At 35.6% G+C, this 20916-nt stretch overlaps 1 protein-coding gene across 2 annotated transcripts in view; it reads left to right on the forward strand.

The window, feature by feature from the left end:
* MKLN1 (muskelin 1) overlaps positions 1-20916 on the forward strand; it is a 173115-nt gene that overhangs the window by 119683 nt on the left and 32516 nt on the right. For both annotated transcript variants that reach the window (XM_045062993.1, XM_004741739.3), the window contains exons 12-13: positions 1349-1478; positions 19395-19542. In XM_045062993.1, coding sequence (XP_044918928.1) covers positions 1349-1478; positions 19395-19542 — 278 coding nt within the window. The remainder of the gene's footprint in view (positions 1-1348; positions 1479-19394; positions 19543-20916) is intronic.

A 20916-nucleotide genomic window follows, 5' to 3' on the forward strand; every position in this document is an offset into this window, starting at 1 on the left:
GATTACAAAATATCAAGAGACATTTAATGTGTAGTTACCATACTTTTGGTGATTTGAAAATTATTTTATGGGTTTGGGTGTTAGCAGCCTGATTGATCAGTAGTAAAGGTTCTTGTCCACATTTTACCAAATGGCTTTTGCAGTCATTGATAATCATTGTGTAGGGTTTGTAAAACAGTGATTTTTCTAATTATGTTATTTATTCTGTATTTATTAACTGATTATTTTATTAAAAACATATCCTCATTAACTATTTGGCTACCCTAATACGCACACCACGCAGGATAGGTAATTTAAATGTTTGGTTTTTTTCTTTATTACTTTTCATATTAATGAGTTGAAGCTCCAAAATTAACCAATATATTTTTTACGCATTATAATGAACTTGTAGACTTTTATATATATTTGATGTTTTTAATCCAGTGTGTCATTATTCTTTTTGATGCCCAAATTTTTCTATGTCGAGTAGATGTGCCCCCTTCTCAGTATACTCATATAGCTATATACACACATATGTATATTATATAAATACATGTATCTTTTTTAGTAAGAAAAATTAAATCATTAGTTCATACTGACATCCGATTCAAATTAAGAATTATTGAGTTTTTAAATATATCCTTTTGATTTTGTATTTATGTATCATAAGGTTAAAATCCTACTTCCTAATGACAGTATTATATTACTCCTTATGTCTTTCTATAATACTTACAGAATCACAGAACTAAGAAAAATTACTGAATGTTTCAGGTTCCTTTCGTATTATTTTTCTGTTTAGGATATAGCTAGGGATGGGTGGTAAAAAATATTAATGACATGCTATTTTTTGAGCATGTCTCTTTGTGGTCATATCTTTATAGATATGTTTATTAGAGGTAGGTTTATTTCATTGTTTTTCGAATTTCAGGGATTGCTTTTTTTCTTTTGTGTTAATTAAGTAAAAGCAATATGGATAGTTCCAAAGGCAAAATAGAAAGTTAGTGTACTTTTGGAGAGATCTGGTTTCTATCTTCCTTGCTCTGTCCCTTCCCAAAAAGGTCTTTAATAAGCTTCTTTCAGAAAGAAAGAAAAAAACTACACACATTCCTTTTTTTCCTTTCTTATGCGAAGGCAGTGCCCTGAATTCATTATTCTATACCTTGCTTTTTTACTTTGATAAGGTATCCTAGAGATCACCTCTTAGTACATAGAGTGTCATCATTCCTCTTTATACCAATATAGTACTCCATTGCATGGGATCTGTCATAAAATTGCTTTTATAGAGGTTGAAATTTTAGAAGGATGATTTTGAATACTTCATGGAAGTGATTACTTTCTCCCTTCTTCGCCCTTTTTCCTTATTTTTCAGAAAAATCGTTGCCTATATGTATTTGGTGGCCAGCGATCGAAGACCTATTTGAATGATTTCTTTAGTTATGATGTGGACTCTGATCATGTAGACATAATATCAGATGGCACCAAGAAAGACTCTGGAATGGGTAAAGACATTTAGTGATTCTTCTCTCCTGTCTTAACTACTTTAAGTAGAAGAGTATATATAGTCCATTTTCTTTTCTTTGTAACCATTCTTCACCCTTTCCCCATGTCTTTAATTGAAGTAATTCTGAGTAAGAGGAAGAAAAATTTACCAACTGTATTATCCAGTTTTATGTGTTTAAAACATACAAGTTACTACATTATTTGAGCAGAAAGACTATATATAAATTTCCAAAGGCATTATTTATGTGTGTGTTTGCTTGGTGGGGGGTTTTGTAAGAATTAATATCTTAAAAACTGTCTTATTCTATGTTTGCTGTTCCTTTCCACCTTATGCTTTCATTGTAGTGACATATATTAGGCACTAACATGGTAGAGGTTGTCTTTGTTCTAAGAGAGGACTTCATGTAACTGGTAACGACTTTTAAGTTTACAAGCTCAGCATCCAAGTTATTTTTCTCGTAATAGGGTGACATGTTTGCCCGAGTTGGTCTCAGTGTTATGTATATTGCCCTGGCATAGTTATTAGTAGTACCCCTGATTCACTCTCAAGTATCTTATTTTAGATAATAATTTACATAGTTACCCTGCATAGTAGTCACTTTGCCTGTGATTATTATCCCTAGATAAATGGTATTTGTTTAAGATTCAGTGGTTTAAAATGCCTAATTTGAGAAATTAGATTAGTATGCTTTTTCTTTTAGCTACTATAAAAATGAATCTTTTTATTAAAATAGTTCATATTTATGAGAAAAAAAACTTTAAAAAACATTTTAACAGACAATAGTATCGTAATTAAAAAGTGCACATGAAGGGACCCTCAGGACACTTCTCCCATACTTCCTACTAGGCAAAGGCTAGAGCTTTATTTTCAGGGGGAAATAAGTACAGAGGTGTTTTTTCTACCATGCTTAAACTACTTCCCAGAATTTAAAAAAAAAAAAAAAAGTGGCAAAGAGTGATAGTAACAAAGACTCAGTACAACAATTCACTTTGGGTAAGCTTTAATGACTATCATTTGAAGATTTTAAAAAATGAGTTATTATTATAGAGTAATTCGCAAAATTGATCAATACAATGCTTTGTTAATGGTCATGGCTAGCTTTAGCACCAGTAAAGTGTGGTAATTTGATTATCAAAGTAATAATATGCTCATTTTAAAGCATTTGGAAAATATAGAAAGATGTAAAAAAGAAATTGTCAGGGCGCCTGGGTGGTTCATTGGGTTAAAGCCTCTGTCTTCAGCTCAGGTCATGATCCCAGGGTCCTGGGATTGAGCCCCACATGGGGCTCTCTGCTCAACAGGGAGCCTGCTTCCCTCTCTCTCTCTCTCTCTCTGCCTGCCTCTCTGCCTACTTGTATCTCTGTCAAATAAATAAATAAAATCTTTAAAAAAAAATTATCAAACCATCCAGATGTATCTATTATCATTTTGATGTATTTCCCTCTAGTTTTTAAAATTTATTTATTGTAGGGGCACCTGGATGGCTCAGTGGTTTGAGTATCCAACTCTTGATTTCAACTCAAATCATGATTCTCAGGGTCATGGGAGCCCCACATCAGTTTCCACACTGGCCATGGAGCCTCCTTGGGATTCTCTCTCTCCCTCTGCTCCTCCCCTATGATTCTCTCAAAAAAAGTTTTTCTTGTATAAAATTTAACACAATTTTATCTTCTGTTTTAAATACATATTAAATTGTGGTAATTTTTTTCACCATTATAGTTTTACTACCATGGAGTCCAGGTATTAGGAGAAGTGACAGGTGTGGATTCATTTCCTAATACTGCTATAGTCAACTCTTATAAAATCAGAATCACCAATTTTGCTATGTGTTTTTTAATTTTCAATTGATTTATGGTGAATTATTCCATGCAAACAAGTTTATTCATTAACTTAATAACATTTGTCAGACATCTGCTAGCACCTAAGCTTGACCCTCTCCCTTCCTCTCTCCCAACATATTTCAGTACCATCTATGTGCCATGTATATTTGAAGTGCTTGAGAGATAGCTGTAGGCCTAGAATAAAATCCGTCCTCTCAGAGGGCTCACATGCTAGTGGGGATACTTGCAGTGGCCATTAAATACTGTGAAGAAAAAACATTGGCTGCCATGAGATTAAGTGACACGGGAGGTCCCTTATAGATAGAGCAGGTTGGAAAGCCATCTCTGCAGGGATGATCATCTTCAAGATGTCAGATGAGAAGTAGAGAACTAAGAAGAACCATGTTAAGTGAGAGAAGAGCAAGTATAAAAGTCCCAAAGCAGGAAAGAACATAGTGTGTTCCAGAAAGAGTTGAGGGTGGGGAAGTTGGTATAAAATGAGGGTAGAAAAATGGTCCGAACTCTTGATTGTTCAGTGCCTTGTACAAATGCAAGAGGTTTGGATTTTTTTTTCCTAAATAAAATTGTAGTTCTTAAAAGGTGTATTGCCAGAGGCTTGATCTGATGAATTGAAATTTTGAAAATTTCACTCTTTTGAAAATTTCACATTTTCTAAGTGCTTGATTTTGACAGTATGCCTACAAGTTACAGTGTCCAGAGACTATATGGTGCTTTAATTGAGGTTTTTTATGGCAGAGTTGAACGTCTGGTTAGACTGCATACTTGCCTAAAACTGTTGTGGTTTTACTTGGAATTGTGGAACCTCAGTGGTTCTGTTGGCACAGTAGAGTGAAACTAAAATCACTTTCATTTTTCTGTCTTTTTTCCCCTCCATCTCCCTCCATCCTTTCTTCCTTCTTCTTCCTCCTTCTTGCCCTTCTCCCTCTCCTCCTTTCCCTCTTTCTCTCTTCCTTCCTATTCATCTCTTCTTTTCTACCCCCAGCCATGTGCCGTTGTCTCTCTCTTTGTCTGTCTCGCCCGGACCCCAGAGGTTTCTGATACCCATGTGGACACAGTTGAGAACCACTCTTTCAGCTCCAGAGCGTATCTCAGTCCTTAGTCAAGTAACCTTGATCAAGTTAACTTAATTTCTCAGTCTTAGCTTGTGTGTCTGTAAGTGACCAAAATTATATCGTGTCCCTGCTTGTGGCTGTTCTAAAAGTAGAGATGGATTGACCCTCTGGTTTTGGCTAGTGTTACTTAGTTTTCCCATGAGTATGCTAACGCTATCTGCAAGTTCACTGATCTAGTTAGTAATTAACTAATACCAGTTTTACCTCCATCTTCTATTTCCATCACTACTTCACTAGTTTGAGCTATCAGCACCTATTTGGCCTTTGTTCCTAATCTTCTTCCTCTTCTTATTTGTTTGTTGAGAGAGAGCGAGTAAGTGCGAGTGACCAGGGAGGGGAAGAGGAAAAGAGAGGATCTCAAGCAGGCTCCATGCTCAGTGCAGAGCCTGACGTTGAGCTTGACCTCATGACTCTTGAGATCATGACCTGAGCTGAAATCAAGAGTCAGACGCTTAACTGACCCAGCCATCCGTATTTATTTTTAAAAGATTTTCTTTTTTTTTTTTTTTTAAGTGGTCCCTGCATCCAGCTTGGGACTTAAACTCACAACCCTGAGATCAAGAGCCACGAGGTCCACTCACTGAGCCAGTCAGGTGCTCTCAAAACATACCTTGTTTACTCTGAAAAATGCCTGGGAAAAAAAAGGTCATTTTTTTCCCAAAGGGCTTTTCAAGTTCTTACGTTTACAGTAGTCATTTTGTGCTGAGAATACAGTTGGGAAATATTTATGTGATTATGCTTGGCTATAATAATTGGTCTTCTTCTTCTTGTGTATGCCACCTCTCCCCCCATCTCATACTCTGTACTGCAAGCAGAATACAGCAGTTTTGTGTTACCAGTGAAGTGCAAAAATGTGTGCTTGGATATTTATTCAATAGATACTTTTTGGTCACCTACTATGTTCCAGATAATAAGCTAAGTGCTAGAGATAAAATTGTGAATTAGGGCTCTATCTTCTAGAGCTTACAGTTGTGCATGGGGAAAACAAAGAAGTAGATTAACAACCTTACTTTTGGATTCATGCTAATAAGATAAAGTAATTTTAAACTATAAACTCTGGGTACCTGGGTGGCACAGTCAGTTAAGCCTCTGACTCTTGGTTTCTGCTCAGGTTATGATCTTAACTCTTGTGGGATCAAGCCCCATGTCTGGCTCTGTACTCAGTGCAGAGTCTGCTTAATTTTCTCTCTCCCTCTTTCTCTCTGCTCCCCTACTCACAGCTTTCCCTCTCTTTCTCTCGAGTAAATAAGTATTTTTTAAAATAATAAAATAGGGACACCTGGGTGGCTCAGTGCTGCCTTTGGCTCAGGTCATGATCTCAGGGTCCAGGGATCGAGCCCCACATTGGGCTCTCTGCTCAGCGGGGAGCCTGTCCCCCCCACCCTTCTTGCCTCTCTGCCTACTTATGATCTCTGTCTGTCAAATAAATAAATAAAATCTTTAAAAATAAAAAAATTAAAAAATATAAAATGTAAACATGATAGACCTTCCTTGATTAAAATTTTTTTGTTGTGTCCCTTTGCCCTGTAGATTAAATCTAAACTCCCCGACTCCTAGTTTCCTTTATATGCCTCACCTGAATTAGCTTTCCAGCCCCATCTTTAGTATCCAACTTCACCTTGCTACCAGTTCTTTGTTTCATGACCACTGAATATTAATTCTTTATAGATACACTTTTTCTTGCCTTTGGGTTTTTATCCGTGCTGTTCTCCCTACCTGAATCACTCTTCTGTCTGACCTCAAAGTGTAACTAACTTTTGCACATCTTTTCAGATCTTAGTTTACAGGTCATTGTCTCCTGAAATTCTCTAACTCCTCAAGCCCAGACTAGTAATTAAAGTATATGGTTCTAATCTTCATTGGTACCACAATTCTAGATACTCATCTAGTATAATCTTGACTCTGCTTTTCAGAATCTTTGTAAAGCTTAGCTGAAATACAGGATTTCTTAAAAAAACACTCAGTCTTTTCAGTACTCTAGATCTCCTAAAAAATCTTTCACTGAATTAAGTTAGACCAAACCGAAAACCTCATGTCAGAACTGTGGTATATTCAATTGTCTTCCCATGGGATTACTTTCACCTGATTTTTTAAAGTCCATTTAATTTTATTTTATCTTACTATGTTATTATTTATAAGCCATGAAAAGCCCTTCTAAGGACAAGGGAAAATACTATTTAAATTCCCACATTATTAAATACTAGAAAATACCGATTTGGGGGACACCTGGATGGCTCAATTGGTTGGGCTGTGACCCTTGATCTCAGCTCGGGTCATGATCTCAGGGTGGTGGGATTGAGCTGCGAATCAGGCTCTGTGCCCAGCGTCCCTTTCCTTCTGCTCCTCCCACTCACACGTGCATGCTCTCTTTCTCTCTCTCTTGGAAATAAATAAAATCTTATAAAAAAAAAAAGAAAAGAAAATAGCAATTTTATTCATTACATGGATGCTCTGTAGCTTATTTAAACATTCTGTTTATTAACTGTTCTAAAGCTTTTCTACTACAGTTAATTACTGTTATTTGAGATGGACTTAACATATAATTACTATGTTTATCTGTGATTCAGTAATGTGGGTTATTTGATTAAAACTGCATTTATGATGGGAATTTCAAATGCATTGTTTGAAATCATAGAAGAAATTTGAATTATTAAGATCATCAATTAGAAATGGCATATCTGGGTGGCTCAGTGTGTTGAGTGCCTTCGGCTGAGGTCATGATCCCTGGGTCCTGAAATCGATCGAGCCCCCGAGCTGGGCTCCCTGCTCATTTTCTTTCTCTCTCTCTCTCTCAAATAAATAAAATCTTTTAAAGAAAGAAAGAAATGGCATATCTAATTGTAAAATTGCTGCTGCTTTTTATAATTTTTTATTGTGTTAGATACTATAACATCTTAAATGGTTGCTCTTTATAATTATTTAAATGTATTATCTTAGATTTAACATCTCAAGATTTGAAGAAACTTCAACTCTTACTTTTTAACTAGAGTGTAACAATGTTATGCTCCCCTCAGAAAGAAATTACAATTTAAATCAGTGGATTGGCAGCTGCTTAGAAAGAAGGGATTTATTAGTATTGTGTCTAACACATACATAATTACATCAAAATTCAGCACATCTAAAATTTGGGTTTATTTCTGAATAACTTTTGGCAAGCACAGGGGGTTTAGCAGACTCCCCATATGTAAGCTCTGTATTTAACACTAATTGAAAATTATGTTTAGAAGATAGTCTGTCACACCACCAGAGCTTTATAGTTTGCTATAGAAACTCAGTTTATTGTAATAGGAATACTTTCTCATATGTGTATTATTAAAGGTAGCAAACATATATGAGTCTTCACCATTTGGCAGATGCTCAGTCAAACATTGGTGATACAGAGCTCTTTCAGCCTAGTTCCTGTTCTATAGTAGTTATGTGTTTACTTGTTTTGTTCCTTAACATCTGTTGACTGTATTTTCCCACATCTGTCACTGTTTATTCCATTCTGTTCTAACCATAGTGGCAGATTGGTATAATTGAAAGAATAGTGAATTGAGAATCAGAAGACTTGGTCTCTCTTCATCTGGATCTGCCACTCATCCCTCTGCAACTTTGGCAAAATTGTATACATAACTTTTCTGAGCCTGATTATTCATCCGAAAATGAGGTTGGACCAGTTGATCTTAGGGCCTCATGTAGCTCCAAAATTTTGACAGTTAAATTTCATTCCCTTCTGCTATCAGGCTGTGAAAGTAACATGAGGGCTATGTTAGTAGAGTCTGCAAGTCCTAATTTATCTATAAACATTTTTGTGAAAACCTTAAAAGCAAAGTCTTAAAAGATTTTTAGTTCAACTAACGGAATTGGTCAAACATTGATATTATTGACATTGTTTTTTAATAAATAAGTGTGTGTGTTTGTCTGTATGTAATTATATAGAATAAGTCCTTGTGAATTGGACCCTTTTAGACTTCTAACAATTAACTAAATCAGGCCAATTCAGCAGTTTAGAGAAGATTCTGAAGCTAATGATTTGCTGTCATTAACTAGATTAGTTACTAAGCTAGGAAATGGTAGTGTTTATTTTCCGTGTAACTGGGCTTCGTTGCTTTCCAGTTAGCATCTTTAATATCTGTTGTGCCATTATTCTGATAAAATGGTATTCTGTACTTTTTTCCCTCTCATCATTATTGTTAATAATAATTTTACATAATTTTTCCCCTTCTACTCTCCCAGGGGTGTTTTTACTTAGTTACAAGCTTGTATAAGTGTTGTGTATTTTTAATATAAAATTTAGGTCATTTGATAGTAAATATGAATTAAAGTTAACCAGCAAAAACAAACATGCAACAACAGTAAGATAGTTTTGAAAATGAAAAGTAATGTAGTATTAACACTACCAGATATTTATAAAGGTACAGTTTTGTACAGACTAATGGAATGGAACTGAACAGATAATATAAAAGGATGTAATGCTTAAAGCTGGTACTGTCAACTTTCAAAAAGAAAGCAAGGTCAAGAGAAGTGTAGCACCATGATTTGGTTAAATTGATGAAACAATCCTGGAGCTGCCCACTTGGAAAATTTTGATATATGAGCTCATTAATCAACTGTTATTCAGGTTTTCTGTTACTTGAAGCTGAAAATACCCTAACAAATAGAGAAATTTTAGAAAATTGTTTTTATTAAACTTATATTTCTGTAACAGTTCTGAAATTGTATTTTTTTTCCTGTGTCTTAACTAAAGTAACTAATAATATGTGCATTGGATTATGAAGCAAAAATAGAGTTGAGATTAGTTCATGAATTAATGCAATGATGTATCTTCCTCAGGAATTGAAATAACTTCAAAAATATCTCTGTTGTCTTTTTAGCTTCCCTGTAGGCTTTCCTTATGTTACAAATTCTGGTAATCTTCCCCTATTGGGTCAACGAAAGAAGAGGAAAAGAAAAATGTGATTTAGACTGTCAGATAAAATCATTTTTTAGCTGCCCTATTTCAAGTTTTAAAAAAGTTTAAAGAGGGGTGCCTGGGTGGCTCAGTGGGTTATGCCTCTGCCTTCGGCTCAGGTCATGATCTCCGGGTCCTGGGATCGAGCCCCACATTAGGATCTCAACTTGCTGGGGAGCCTGCTTTCCCCTCTCTCTCTCTGCCTGCTTCTGTGCCTACTTGTGATCTCTCTGTCAAATAAAGACTTTTAAAAAAATAAAAATTTAAAAAATAAAAGTGTTAAAAAATAGGAGAGTTGAAGAATGATCAATGTAATTTCCTGTAAAAACTAAAAACAAGTTGGGTATAATAGTTGTTGTGTTGTTCTTATCTTCTGATTCCTCAGACAAGTGTTCTTTCAAAATGTATTCGTGATTAACAAATGATCTTGTTTACTGATCTGTTTAATTTTTCTTTGTGAGTCAGTTTATAAAGACTAGTAAAGATTTATGCCATTCAGTTGAGCTTTTTGCCAGTTGAATCTGAAAGCTTTTAAAATATTGTATGGGGACGCCTGGGTGGCTCAGTTGGTTAAGCGGCTGCCTTCGGCTCAGGTCATGATCCCAGCGTCCTGGGATCAAGTCCCACATCGGGCTCCTTGCTCGGCAGGGAGCCTGCTTCTCCCTCTGCCTCTGCCTGCCTCTCTGTCTGCCTGTGCTTGTGCTCTGTATCTCTCTAACAAATAAATTTAAAAATCTTTTAAAAAATAAATAAATAAATAAATAAAATATTGTATGTTACAACTCTCCTATTCTTTTCCCCTCACCTCACAACTACCCATTAGAAACCATTAAATTTGTAAAAATAGCCTTTTTTTCTTCTTGGGAAGAAAATTAATACAGAAGACTGTTAATAGTTCTAACATATTAGAATGAAAACTTCTTCCTTGGTTTTGACCTTTAGAACTTTTTAGTTTTAGATAATGCTGTTTTTGTTCAACCAGTTTTTATTTCAATAAAATTACTATAGAAGTAATGCAGTGTGCATAATTCATAAAGCAGAATTCAAACAATATAGAATGAAAATTATTTCTGCCAGAGTTGCAAACTAACATAGTTCCCTTCCTAAGGGAACTTATTTATAAGGAAAAATTTTGACTCTTCCCAGACCCAAACCCCAGAAATAAGCCCTAGAAAAATAAAATGAGAGGCAACTAGCTTCCAGAAACTCTTTTAAATGAGATAGAATGCTGTCTGTCCCCTGAATTACCTTGAGTTAATTCTTGTTCCTTCACTATAGAAACTAGCTTGTACAACTAGTGCAGAATCCAAAGAACAACATTATGGCAGTGCATGAACCCTACTTGTGTTGAGAATTGGTGAAATTAGATGTGGCCTGACCATCTACTCTCAGTAATCCATTTCTCTTTCATCCTTTAAGTCCAGGAAAATTGCCTTCTACTTACCCCAAAGGGTCTAAAGCCGTGAAATCCTTACATAGGGGGATGATAGTAAGTAGAGTAATTAACTGGTTCTTTGTGAATAGGCTTCACTACTTAATGGCTCTTCCCCTCCATTTTCCTTAAATTCACTGGTGCTGATGCTACTTAAGGCCTGACCTTTGGTCCTCCCTGATATATCTTAAAAGAAAAAATAGCTGGTATGTTGAAAATACTACCTCACAGAGATATAACTAGACAGCTGAGGACTACAGATGTCTCAAAAGAAATCAATAAACTGACAACATATATGATCTAAAGCAGAATTATTACAGTTGTTGAACCAGGAGTTCAAAACAAGCATAATTAATATAAAGATACAAAGGGATGTACTAGTAATATGAAATAAAGTCTAAAAATTGTAAAAACAGAACCAAATGGAAATACTAGATATGAAAAATATATTTGAAATGAAGACTGCAACAAATATTATAAATAGAATGGCTGTGAATGAATTAATTAGTTGAAAAATGAGAATGAATATTCTTTAGGGAAAAAATAGGAAAGAAAAAAGATAAAGAGATAGAAAATACAAAAGAGGGGCACCAGGGTATCTCAGTTAGTTAAGCACCTGCCTTCAGCTCAGGTCATGATCTTGGGGTCCTGAGATCAAGTCCTGTGTCTGGTTCCCTGCTCATTGGAAAGTCTGCTTCTCCTTATACCCCTCTCCTCACTCAAGCTAGTTCTCTCTCAAATAAATAAAATTAAAAAAATATATATATATATATAAAAGAAACTAGAGGATATGGAAAGGAATTGTACAAGTGTGAACATCCTAACAGCAGTAAATAAAGAAAAATAAAATTTTAAGAGGGCAGAATAATTGAAAAAATAAGGGAGGTACATTTGCTAGAATTCGGAAGCAAAAGGCCTCAGATTGGTGAAAGGGCTTATAGTATACCTGACAGGAAGAATAAAGGGACACCTACCTAGATATATTAAAGTTTGCTTAAGAATATCAAAGACATAGGGAAGATTATGAAAGATTTCAGAGAGAAAGATGACATGCAAAAGGAAAGATGGATGAGTGGATGGATGGATGGATGGACATCAGATAGCTCAACAGCAGTAGTGGATGGAAGAAAACAGTACAGTTAAAAAGTGATCAAGGAGGGGCTCCTGGGTGGTTCAGTTGTTAAGCATCTGCCTTCGGCTCAGGTCATGATCCCAGGGTCCTGGGATTGAGCCCCACATTAGGCTCCATGCTCAGAGGGAAGCCTGCTTCTCCCTCTCCCACTCCTCCTGCTTGTGTTCCCTCTCTCATTGTCTCTGTCAAATAAATAAATAAAATCTTTTTTAAAAAAGTGATCAAGGAAAATGACCTTAAACCAAGAAATTTGTATTCTCCTTTCATATGTTAGTGTGAAATGAAATATTCATGGGTATATATGCCTAGGAGGGTTTGCTATATGAAGACTCATATTGGAAACCCATTTGCAAACAAGACTCACAAATTTAGGATATGTTAGAAGTATGTGTTAAGTGGTGATCAAGTTATCTTAAGAAAATTGATTGTTGCCAGAAGAAAAACATCAGGGCCAAAATTCTAAACAATGAAAGGGGTAGTGGGGTACCATATATAATTCAGGTATTGTGATTGGACTTACAGGTGTGAAAATACTATTAAAACTTTTTCATTCCAAATGTCTTATAAAGGCTCAAAATCTAATGGATCTTTATTTTCTTTGAAGCTTCCTTTTGCTTTCCTGTGTCATCTATGACTGCCACTGTTTCTTACATCCCATATCATTCCTTTTCTTGGATTCCTTTTTAGTTTTGTTGAAATAGCTCCTCAAAGAATTGTTTCATATGCAGTCATTGACATAACTTTTCATATTTCCACTAATCCAAAAATTCATTTATTTTGCCCTCCTTGTTGGAAATAGACTTTTAATTCCTTATCTTTTTATATTCCTCAGAATTTTACAGTTATTATTCCATTGTATTCTAACATTCATTGTTACAGATAAAAGGTCTAGTAAGTTTGACACTTACTATTCTTCTGTGTGTAAAAGACTGCTTTTTCCCCTCTGTAGAAGCTTTAAAAATTTTTCTTTTTATTCCTAGAGTTTTAAAGTTTCATTAGGAGATCTTTATCTCTCTCTCTCTCTCTTTTCTGTTTCTCCCTCTATTCAAAAATAGTGTTTCTGTGAAAACTTCTGTAAGCCAAACTGGCATAAAGCAAAGAAGCAATTACCACTTTATTTATAAGGAAAAAATTTGACTCTTCCCAGACCCAAAAAACAACCTCTCTCTCAGACTTTTCTGATACCTTAGGACACATCTTGCTAAGTGATGCACAAAATAAATTGAGATAAAGCACAGACACAGTTAACAACTGGGGCAGCTTGGTGCGGAGAGGCTGGTTGTAGTTCCTGGGGAGGGTGCGATCTGCCTCTCTAAGGGCTCACTGTGAAACAAACACATGCTGTTTTTGCTCTTCACCTTTTTTTTGTAAAGGTGAAAATTCATCCTCATTTCTTTCAGTTAGCTAAAACAAGTACTAATGTAGATCCTTCATAGAAGCAAAGTGTGTCATGAAAACTTTCAAAAAGGGAGGAACACCTGTATATAAAGTTTTGTGGTTTTTGTTGTTGTTTGTAAAACATGCTTAGCACGCAGGGCTCTTTCAAACAGGACCCCTGATTGTTTCTATCATTCAGGTAGATTTTCTTTCATTATTTTTTACCCCTACGTTGTTTCCCCTCTCCTGAGTGTTCTTCTCAGACAGATTTCTTACTTCAGTGGTTTTATCCTCTGTCCTGTAACTTTTCTGTCAATCATTTCTCTATCTTTTGCTATACTGGTAATACCATTTTTAGCCTATAGCCACTGACTGTCTTTCTAACTATTTTTTCATTTTGTCATCTGATTTTTTTGGTCCTAGATTTACTCTTTAATATCTTATTTTCTAGGGTGCCTGGGTGGCTCAGTGGGTTAAGCTGCTGCCTTTGGCTCAGGTCATGATCTCAGGGTCCTGGAATCGAGTCCCGCATCAGGCTCTCTGCTCAGCCTCCCTCTCTGCCTGCCTCTCTGTCTACTTGTGATCTTTCTCTTGTCAAATAAATAAATAAAATCTTTAAAAAAAAATCTTATTTTCTATTCCTTTTTATGGACGCCTGTTCTTGTTTTATATGTATAATATTCTTTTTATTTTTTACAAAGATAATGAGTTTGGGGTTTTTTTTTTTTAAGTTCTATTTCTTTCTGTGATTTATTTTTATCTTTATAGATAATTTTTTCTTATAAAGTGGTTGAAATTTTTCTCATATGTCTTGTGATTTCTATCTAAACATTAAAATCTATGAATAAAGGACTACATCAGTTAAGAATGGTAAACAAGGGGCCCCTGGTGACTCAGTCATTAAGCAGCTGCCATTGGCTCTTGTCATGATCCCGGGGTCCTGGAATGGAGCCCTGCTTTGGGCTCCCTGCTCAGTGGGTGGCCTTCTCCCTCTCGCACTCCTCCAGCTCGTGTTCCCTCTCTCTCTCTCTCTTTCTCAAATAAATAAATAAATGCATAAATCTCAGTTTTAAAAAAAAGGACTGGTAAACAACAGTAACTTCTGTGCCATAGGGTAGGCATCTTTCCCAGCCGGCTTCTCCCTTACATAAGACACTGACCAGCGATGGTGTATAGATGCATGGCACATCTCGTCCACCAGGCTGTCTTCCCTAATATCGGTGTGAAGTTTTGCAGTGACTTGAAACTCGGCTCTCCTTCTCATTCAGGCTCCTGCATCCTTAGTAGAAGCTCTCTCCACAGGAGCCCTCCTCACAGTGTACTCCTGCTTTTTGTATTTGATAACTTACTTGGAAATTTTTTATCTTTTACCCTGGTGAGTGGGCTCTCTTTTTCTTGACTGTCAGAGCCTCAAAATTTCTTACCTCTTGGTAACGTTCTTTCTTCTTCCTCCTACGGTTTCTCTTTCTTTTTGCCAGAACATCTTTCCTGCGAGTGTTGTGGGATGTTGGGAAAGAGAAATAATGTAGTTTGTGTTCAGTTTGCTATCTGAAACCAAGAGGCCCAAAGTTTAGATTTCATAAGCAGCTTCTGCTAGTAAAAATCCAAAAGTCTAAAAGGCTTATTAGTGAGTGCTAAGCGATAATTCTTATATGTATGTATGTATATATACATACCAAATTTTTTACTTTTTATTTAATAAGAACATTTAATCTCTGCATTTAAAATGAAAATAAGTTTTTTTCTTCTGTTTCCAAAGAGGTAACAAATGAGATTTAGAGTATTATAGAAATTGAGATTTTTAATAGCTTCCTAGAGAAAACTAGAGTGCCTTTGAAGGTGGATTTGGAAAACTTACAAATTTTTTTGTTAATGTTTTTGAATTGTTACTCATGTGGCATAGAGTGGAAGTAGGAATTAAGCTTAAGTGCACTTTGTAAAAATTAGGCAAGAGGCCATTAACATAGATATATTCAGTGTAAATTTGAATTAACTCCCTAATTGTTAGGAACTCCTCAGATACAAGTTTTCATTTTTATTTTTTAGGGAAAAAATAAAAAATACTTTAATTCAAATAAAGTGATGCCTAGTTTTAGTTTTGTAACTTCATACCAGCAAAATGGCTTAAAAATATTCATTTTAGTGCCAATAAAACTGTCTTTTGAAACCTGAATTCCCTTTCCATCTAAATAATAAGATTCCAAATATTAATGTAAAATTTTTTTCCTGACAAATATGGAAGGATGTGTCAGAGCTTTTCACTTACTACCAAAAGTCCCTGGTATATATGCCCTGATAGATATTTTTTGTATTTTGGTTTGGATTTTTCTTTTCCTTATAATTAATTATAAAAACAATATATACTGGAAAAATGCATATTATAGAACAAAAGTAAAAGTGTCCTAACTGCCCCACACATGATTATTGGTTATGGTTTGATGTATGTTCTTCCATATTTTTCTAATTACATACAAACATTTTATATGTAAACATTTTTCCTTGTCTGTAGTACATAATAAAGATTATATTTGTTAGAGTATGTGAACTTAAAGATTAATAGAAATCTTTCCCTGCCCTGAGAAATTTTTCCTTTGAGTATTCTTAGAGTAAAATATTGGATGCTTCCCCAAAAAATCAGTGAAACATTTTTACTCTTTTCTTCACACATTTATGCTGCTTCAAGCTTGGTCCCTATGGTGTCCGTCTAGTGGATTTTTGTGCTTAGGACATAATACCTATCCTCCTCCTGCTGATAACATCCATTTTGTGGAAATAATGCTTCTTTATTGATATTTCCTTACTTGTTACCATCATAACAGCCTCCTAAATGCTGTCTGTATCTCAGGATTCTCTCTTTGCCTGTCCACACTGCTCTCACCCTGCAGGATCTTAACAGAAATTTCAGCTTTGAAGAGACCTGGTATATAGCCCTACTTTCAATTTTTGGATAAGAAAACTTTAGAGTCTAAAAATGTTTCTTGCAAAGTGGTACCTGGCCAGCTCAGTCAGAAGAGCATGTGACTCTTAATCTGGGGTTCATGAGTTCAAGCCCCATATTCTGTGTAGAGATTACTAAAAACAAACAAACAAATAGACAAAAACTTGAAAAAATAGAGTAGGGGCACCTGGGTGGCTCCGTTTAGCATCTGCCTTCGACTCAGGTCATGATCTCAGGGTCCTGGAATAAAGCCCTGCAGCAGGCTCCCTGCTGAGCTGGCAGTCTTCTCCCTTTCCCTCTGTGCTCTGTCGTCCGCTCGCTCGCTCTCTCAAATAAATAAAATATCCTTTTAAAAAAGTAAAAAGTTTCTTTCATGAAATCACATAGTTAATTGAGAAGATCTAAAAGATTTTTCTACTTCTATTTTGTTTCGAATACTTACTGGTATTTAAGTTCCTAGGTTGGCTTTCAAAAACTTTTGGGACACGCATCTCATTTCTGTATTGTAAATGATCAAAAATTACATTGTGAGGATGATTCTATAGTGAATATACCAAAAAAATACCAAGCTGTACCCTATAAATGGGTGAATTGTATGGCATATGAATTATCTCTGTGTAAAGCTGTTTAAAAGTCACTAATAGACTTGAACGTATAACTGGAAAGTAAAATCAACATTATGCAGAGTAAGAAGTGCATGAGATACGGAAGATCAAAGAAATGGGAAATATGTGGTTCCTAGTATGCTTTGTAATCAAAGTAATGTTTTATAATACCTTATGGTATAGATTTTATAAGCATGATGTCCCTGAGTATTGTAAACCTGCCACTGCTTCTATTTTTGAGAAGTAATCCTTCTCATTTTTCTCTACTGCCCCCAAGCTGCTTCTGGGCAAAATGTGACAGTCCAGAAAGAGAAGCATGTAAAATTGGGTTTTGGCATTCTTCCACATTCTCACATGCTTCCACCACCACCACCACCCCCTGGCCAGTACTCCTTTGCATCCCTCTCTTTGATGACTCCACTTCCATTTTATAGAATTCAAAATTTCTTTCCCTCTCTGCTGGTTTCCAAAATTTCCATTTCTGTAGTGAGTCCTTACTTAGGGTAAGTGGCTTGTTGCATTAGTTTATAGTAAGTCATACATTTCTGATACTTTTAAAAGATTATAGAACAGGGATCAGCACACTTTTTATATGTGTGTAAATATTTTCAGTTTTGTGAGCCATACATACAGTATTGCAAGTGTTACCTTGCTTTCGTAGGATTGAAAACAGCCACAGAGAAAATGTAAATAATTATATGAGGAGGCCTGCTTTGACCCTAGGTAGGCCAGATCAAAACAGAGTTTGCCAACTAGTCTTAGGAAATTCCTTTTTTTTTTTTTTTAAAGATTTTATTTATTTATTTGTCAGAGAGGGAGAGAGCACAGGCAGGCAGAGTGGCAGGCAGAGGCAGAAGGAGAAGCAGGCTGCCTGCCGAGAAAGGATGCAGGACTCCATCCCAGGACCTGAGCCAAAGGGATCATGGCCTGAGCCAAAGGCAGCCACTTAACTGACTGAGCCACCCAGGCGTCCCGAGAATTCTTAATTTAAAGGCTCAGTATTAAGATGCAATGGAATGAAAAATTTAAATGCAATAAATTTTAAATACAGTACAGTTATGTATGTCCTCTACTTCTACCACTAACAAAAGTGATTTCATTTCTTTACTGTTTTATCTTTCTTCCAAGGTTATCTGAGGAACAGAGGGCAGAACCTTGGAACTTTAGAAAGCATCATTAGGAAAATACCAGACTTTACATAACCACTAAAGACCATGGCATGAGGGCTGAGATCATTACTAAGATTAGATCGATGTGCATATATGTGTATAAATACAAACATATTTGTGTTATATGTGTGTGCATTATTTTTAGCATGTTTATTGTGGAATGCATTGGATAGTCTATAAATCACTCCACCAACACGGGCACCGGGGTGGCTCAGTTGGTTGAGTGTCTGCTTCCAGCCCAGGTCATGATCCCAGGGTTTTGGAATTGGGCCAACATTGGGCTCTCTGGTCCAGAAGGAGCCTTCCTCTCCCTCTCTCAAATTATAAATAAAATCTTAAAAAAGAAATTTAAAATAGATAATAAAAAAATAAAATAGTCCACAAATGTATTGAATAGGAATGTGAAAGGGCACATTAATTTAGGTAAACTAGGAAAAAATAAATGCTGGATTATTTGACCCTGCTAAAGTAGATAAAGACAAATGAAGATCAATGTGGCTAGCATCTCCTGCCATAATATTCTGGATTGATTGAAATATTTTACTTTGTCTGATAATTATTTAGCATTTTGAGCATATGATGATTGTTCATGTATAAAAGAAATATAGTGTTGAAACAATGACATTGTATTAGATTCATGGCAATTATATCATGATCCACAAAATTACATTTCAACTAATATCTCCATATAACAGTGGTGAGAAAAATTTACATTTGTTGTGTCAGTGTTTCGCAAATCACTGGATAATGCAGAATGACAATCACTCATTTAGGGGATTTAGTGGATTTCTTAGAAAAATAAAATATTATTATCTCTAGGCAGTTTGAACTATTCAGGAAAACAAAAAGGCATATTATACACCAAAATGTTCTTATTTTTACTTGGAAATTATGTCATTTCATTGTGTGTCATAAAGGGATATTTTAAATGACTCTAGCCTTATTAAAGATGTGTTTCATTTTCTGTCAAATTTGTATTTTTCCAAGTCAACATTTGAATGTTTTACCTCTGCTATTAACGTTAGAGCTGAGATAAAAAATCAGTTAATAAAGCATTGACCTTTGTTCCCTCAATAAAAATGATTACATTGCATACCTCTTTCCTGCATTATAGCTCTCTTCTGGTAGTTAGCATTCATTTATTCTTTCAACAAATAGTTGAGTAACTACTTGCCAGGCATTAGGAACTACATAGTGAACCAAACTACCTCTGCCCTTGTACAGTTTACATTCTAGAGCAGGGAGAACATAATAAACCATTATTTGTTGTGTAATACAAAAGTTATGTAGTCTGTTGGATATATCTTTTATATAGTGGTTCCACTCTGTTATTTAACATGAATGTTGTCATCTTATTTTCTCTCTCAATTTATAGTTCCAATGACAGGATTCACACAGAGAGCAACCATTGATCCAGAACTGAATGAAATACATGTCTTATCTGGACTCAGCAAAGACAAGGAAAAGAGGGAGGAGAATGTCAGAAATTCATTCTGGATTTATGACATTGTGAGGAATAGTTGGTAAGGAGCTTTGGTCCGTGTCTCAATCCCAATGTAACATTTATTTGAGGATGTTAGTTTCTTCAAAAGACAGAAATAGAAAGACTTGTGTTAATTTGGGATGTCACACATTTGAATGTCAGTACAGGCATACCTCATTGTGCTTTGCTCTATTGCACTTTGTACATGTTTCAGTTTTTACAAGTTGAAGGTTTATAGCAACTTTGTGTTGAGCGTGTCTGTCAGCACCATTTTTCCAGCAGAATTTGCTCACTTTATGTCAGTATGTCACATTTTGATAATTCTCAAAGTATTTAAAGTCTTTTCATTGTTATTATATTTATTATGGTGATCAGTGATCTTTGATGGTATTGTTGTAATTGTTTTGGGAGCATCATGAACTGGGCCCATATGACATGGTGAGCTTAATTTATAAATATTATATGCGTTCTGACCATTCTACCAGCCAGCTGTTCCCTCATCTCTCTCCCTCTCCCTAGACCTCCTTATTCCCTGAGACATAACCATATTGAAATTAGGCCAATTCATAACCCTACAAAGGCCTCTAAGTGTTCAAGTAAAGGGAGAAAGCTAGTCCTTTTGTGCCAAGTTGTGAATGCAAGGGAAAAGTTCTTGAGGGAAATGAGAAGTGCTGTTTCAGTGAACACATGAATGTTAAAGCAAAACATCCTTATTGCTGATATGAAGAAAGTTTTAGTGTTTTGGATAGATCAAACCAGCCACAACATTCCCTTAAGCCAAAGCCTGCACCAGAGCAAGGCCCTTACTCTTCTATTTTGTGAAGATTGAGAGGGGTGAGGAAACTGCAAAAGGGAAGTTTGAAGCTAGCAGAGGTTGGTTCCTAAGGTTTAAAGAAAGAAGCTATCTTGATAACATCTAAGTGCTGATGTAGAAGCTACAAGTTAAATTAGATCTAACTATGATTATTAATGAAGGTGACTACGATAAACATCAAATTTTCATTGTAGATGAAATAGCCTCCTATTGGAATAGGATGCCATTGAGGACTTCCATAGCTAGAGAGGAGAAGTCAGTGCCAAGTCAGTGCTTCAAGGCTTCAGGGGACAGGCTAACAATCTTGTTAGGGGCTAATGCAGTTGGTAACTTTAAGTTGAAGACAGTGCTCAGTTATCATTTTGAAAATACTAGGACCCTTAAAAATTATGATAAATCTACGGTGCCTGTGCTCTGTAAATGGAACAACAAAGCCTAGAAGAAAGCACATCTGTTTATAGTATGGTTTACTGAATATTTTAAGCCTGCTGTTGAGACCCACTTCTCAAAAAAAGAGATTTATTTCAAAGTATTACTGCTCATTGAGGATGCACCTGGTTGTTCAAGAGCTCTAATGGAGATGTAGAATGGGATTAATGT

The sequence above is a fragment of the Mustela putorius genome, unplaced genomic scaffold (assembly GCF_011764305.1).
Source record: "Mustela putorius furo isolate JIRA1106 unplaced genomic scaffold, ASM1176430v1.1 tig00003845_pilon_pilon_pilon, whole genome shotgun sequence".
Taxonomy (NCBI): Eukaryota; Metazoa; Chordata; class Mammalia; order Carnivora; family Mustelidae; genus Mustela; species Mustela putorius.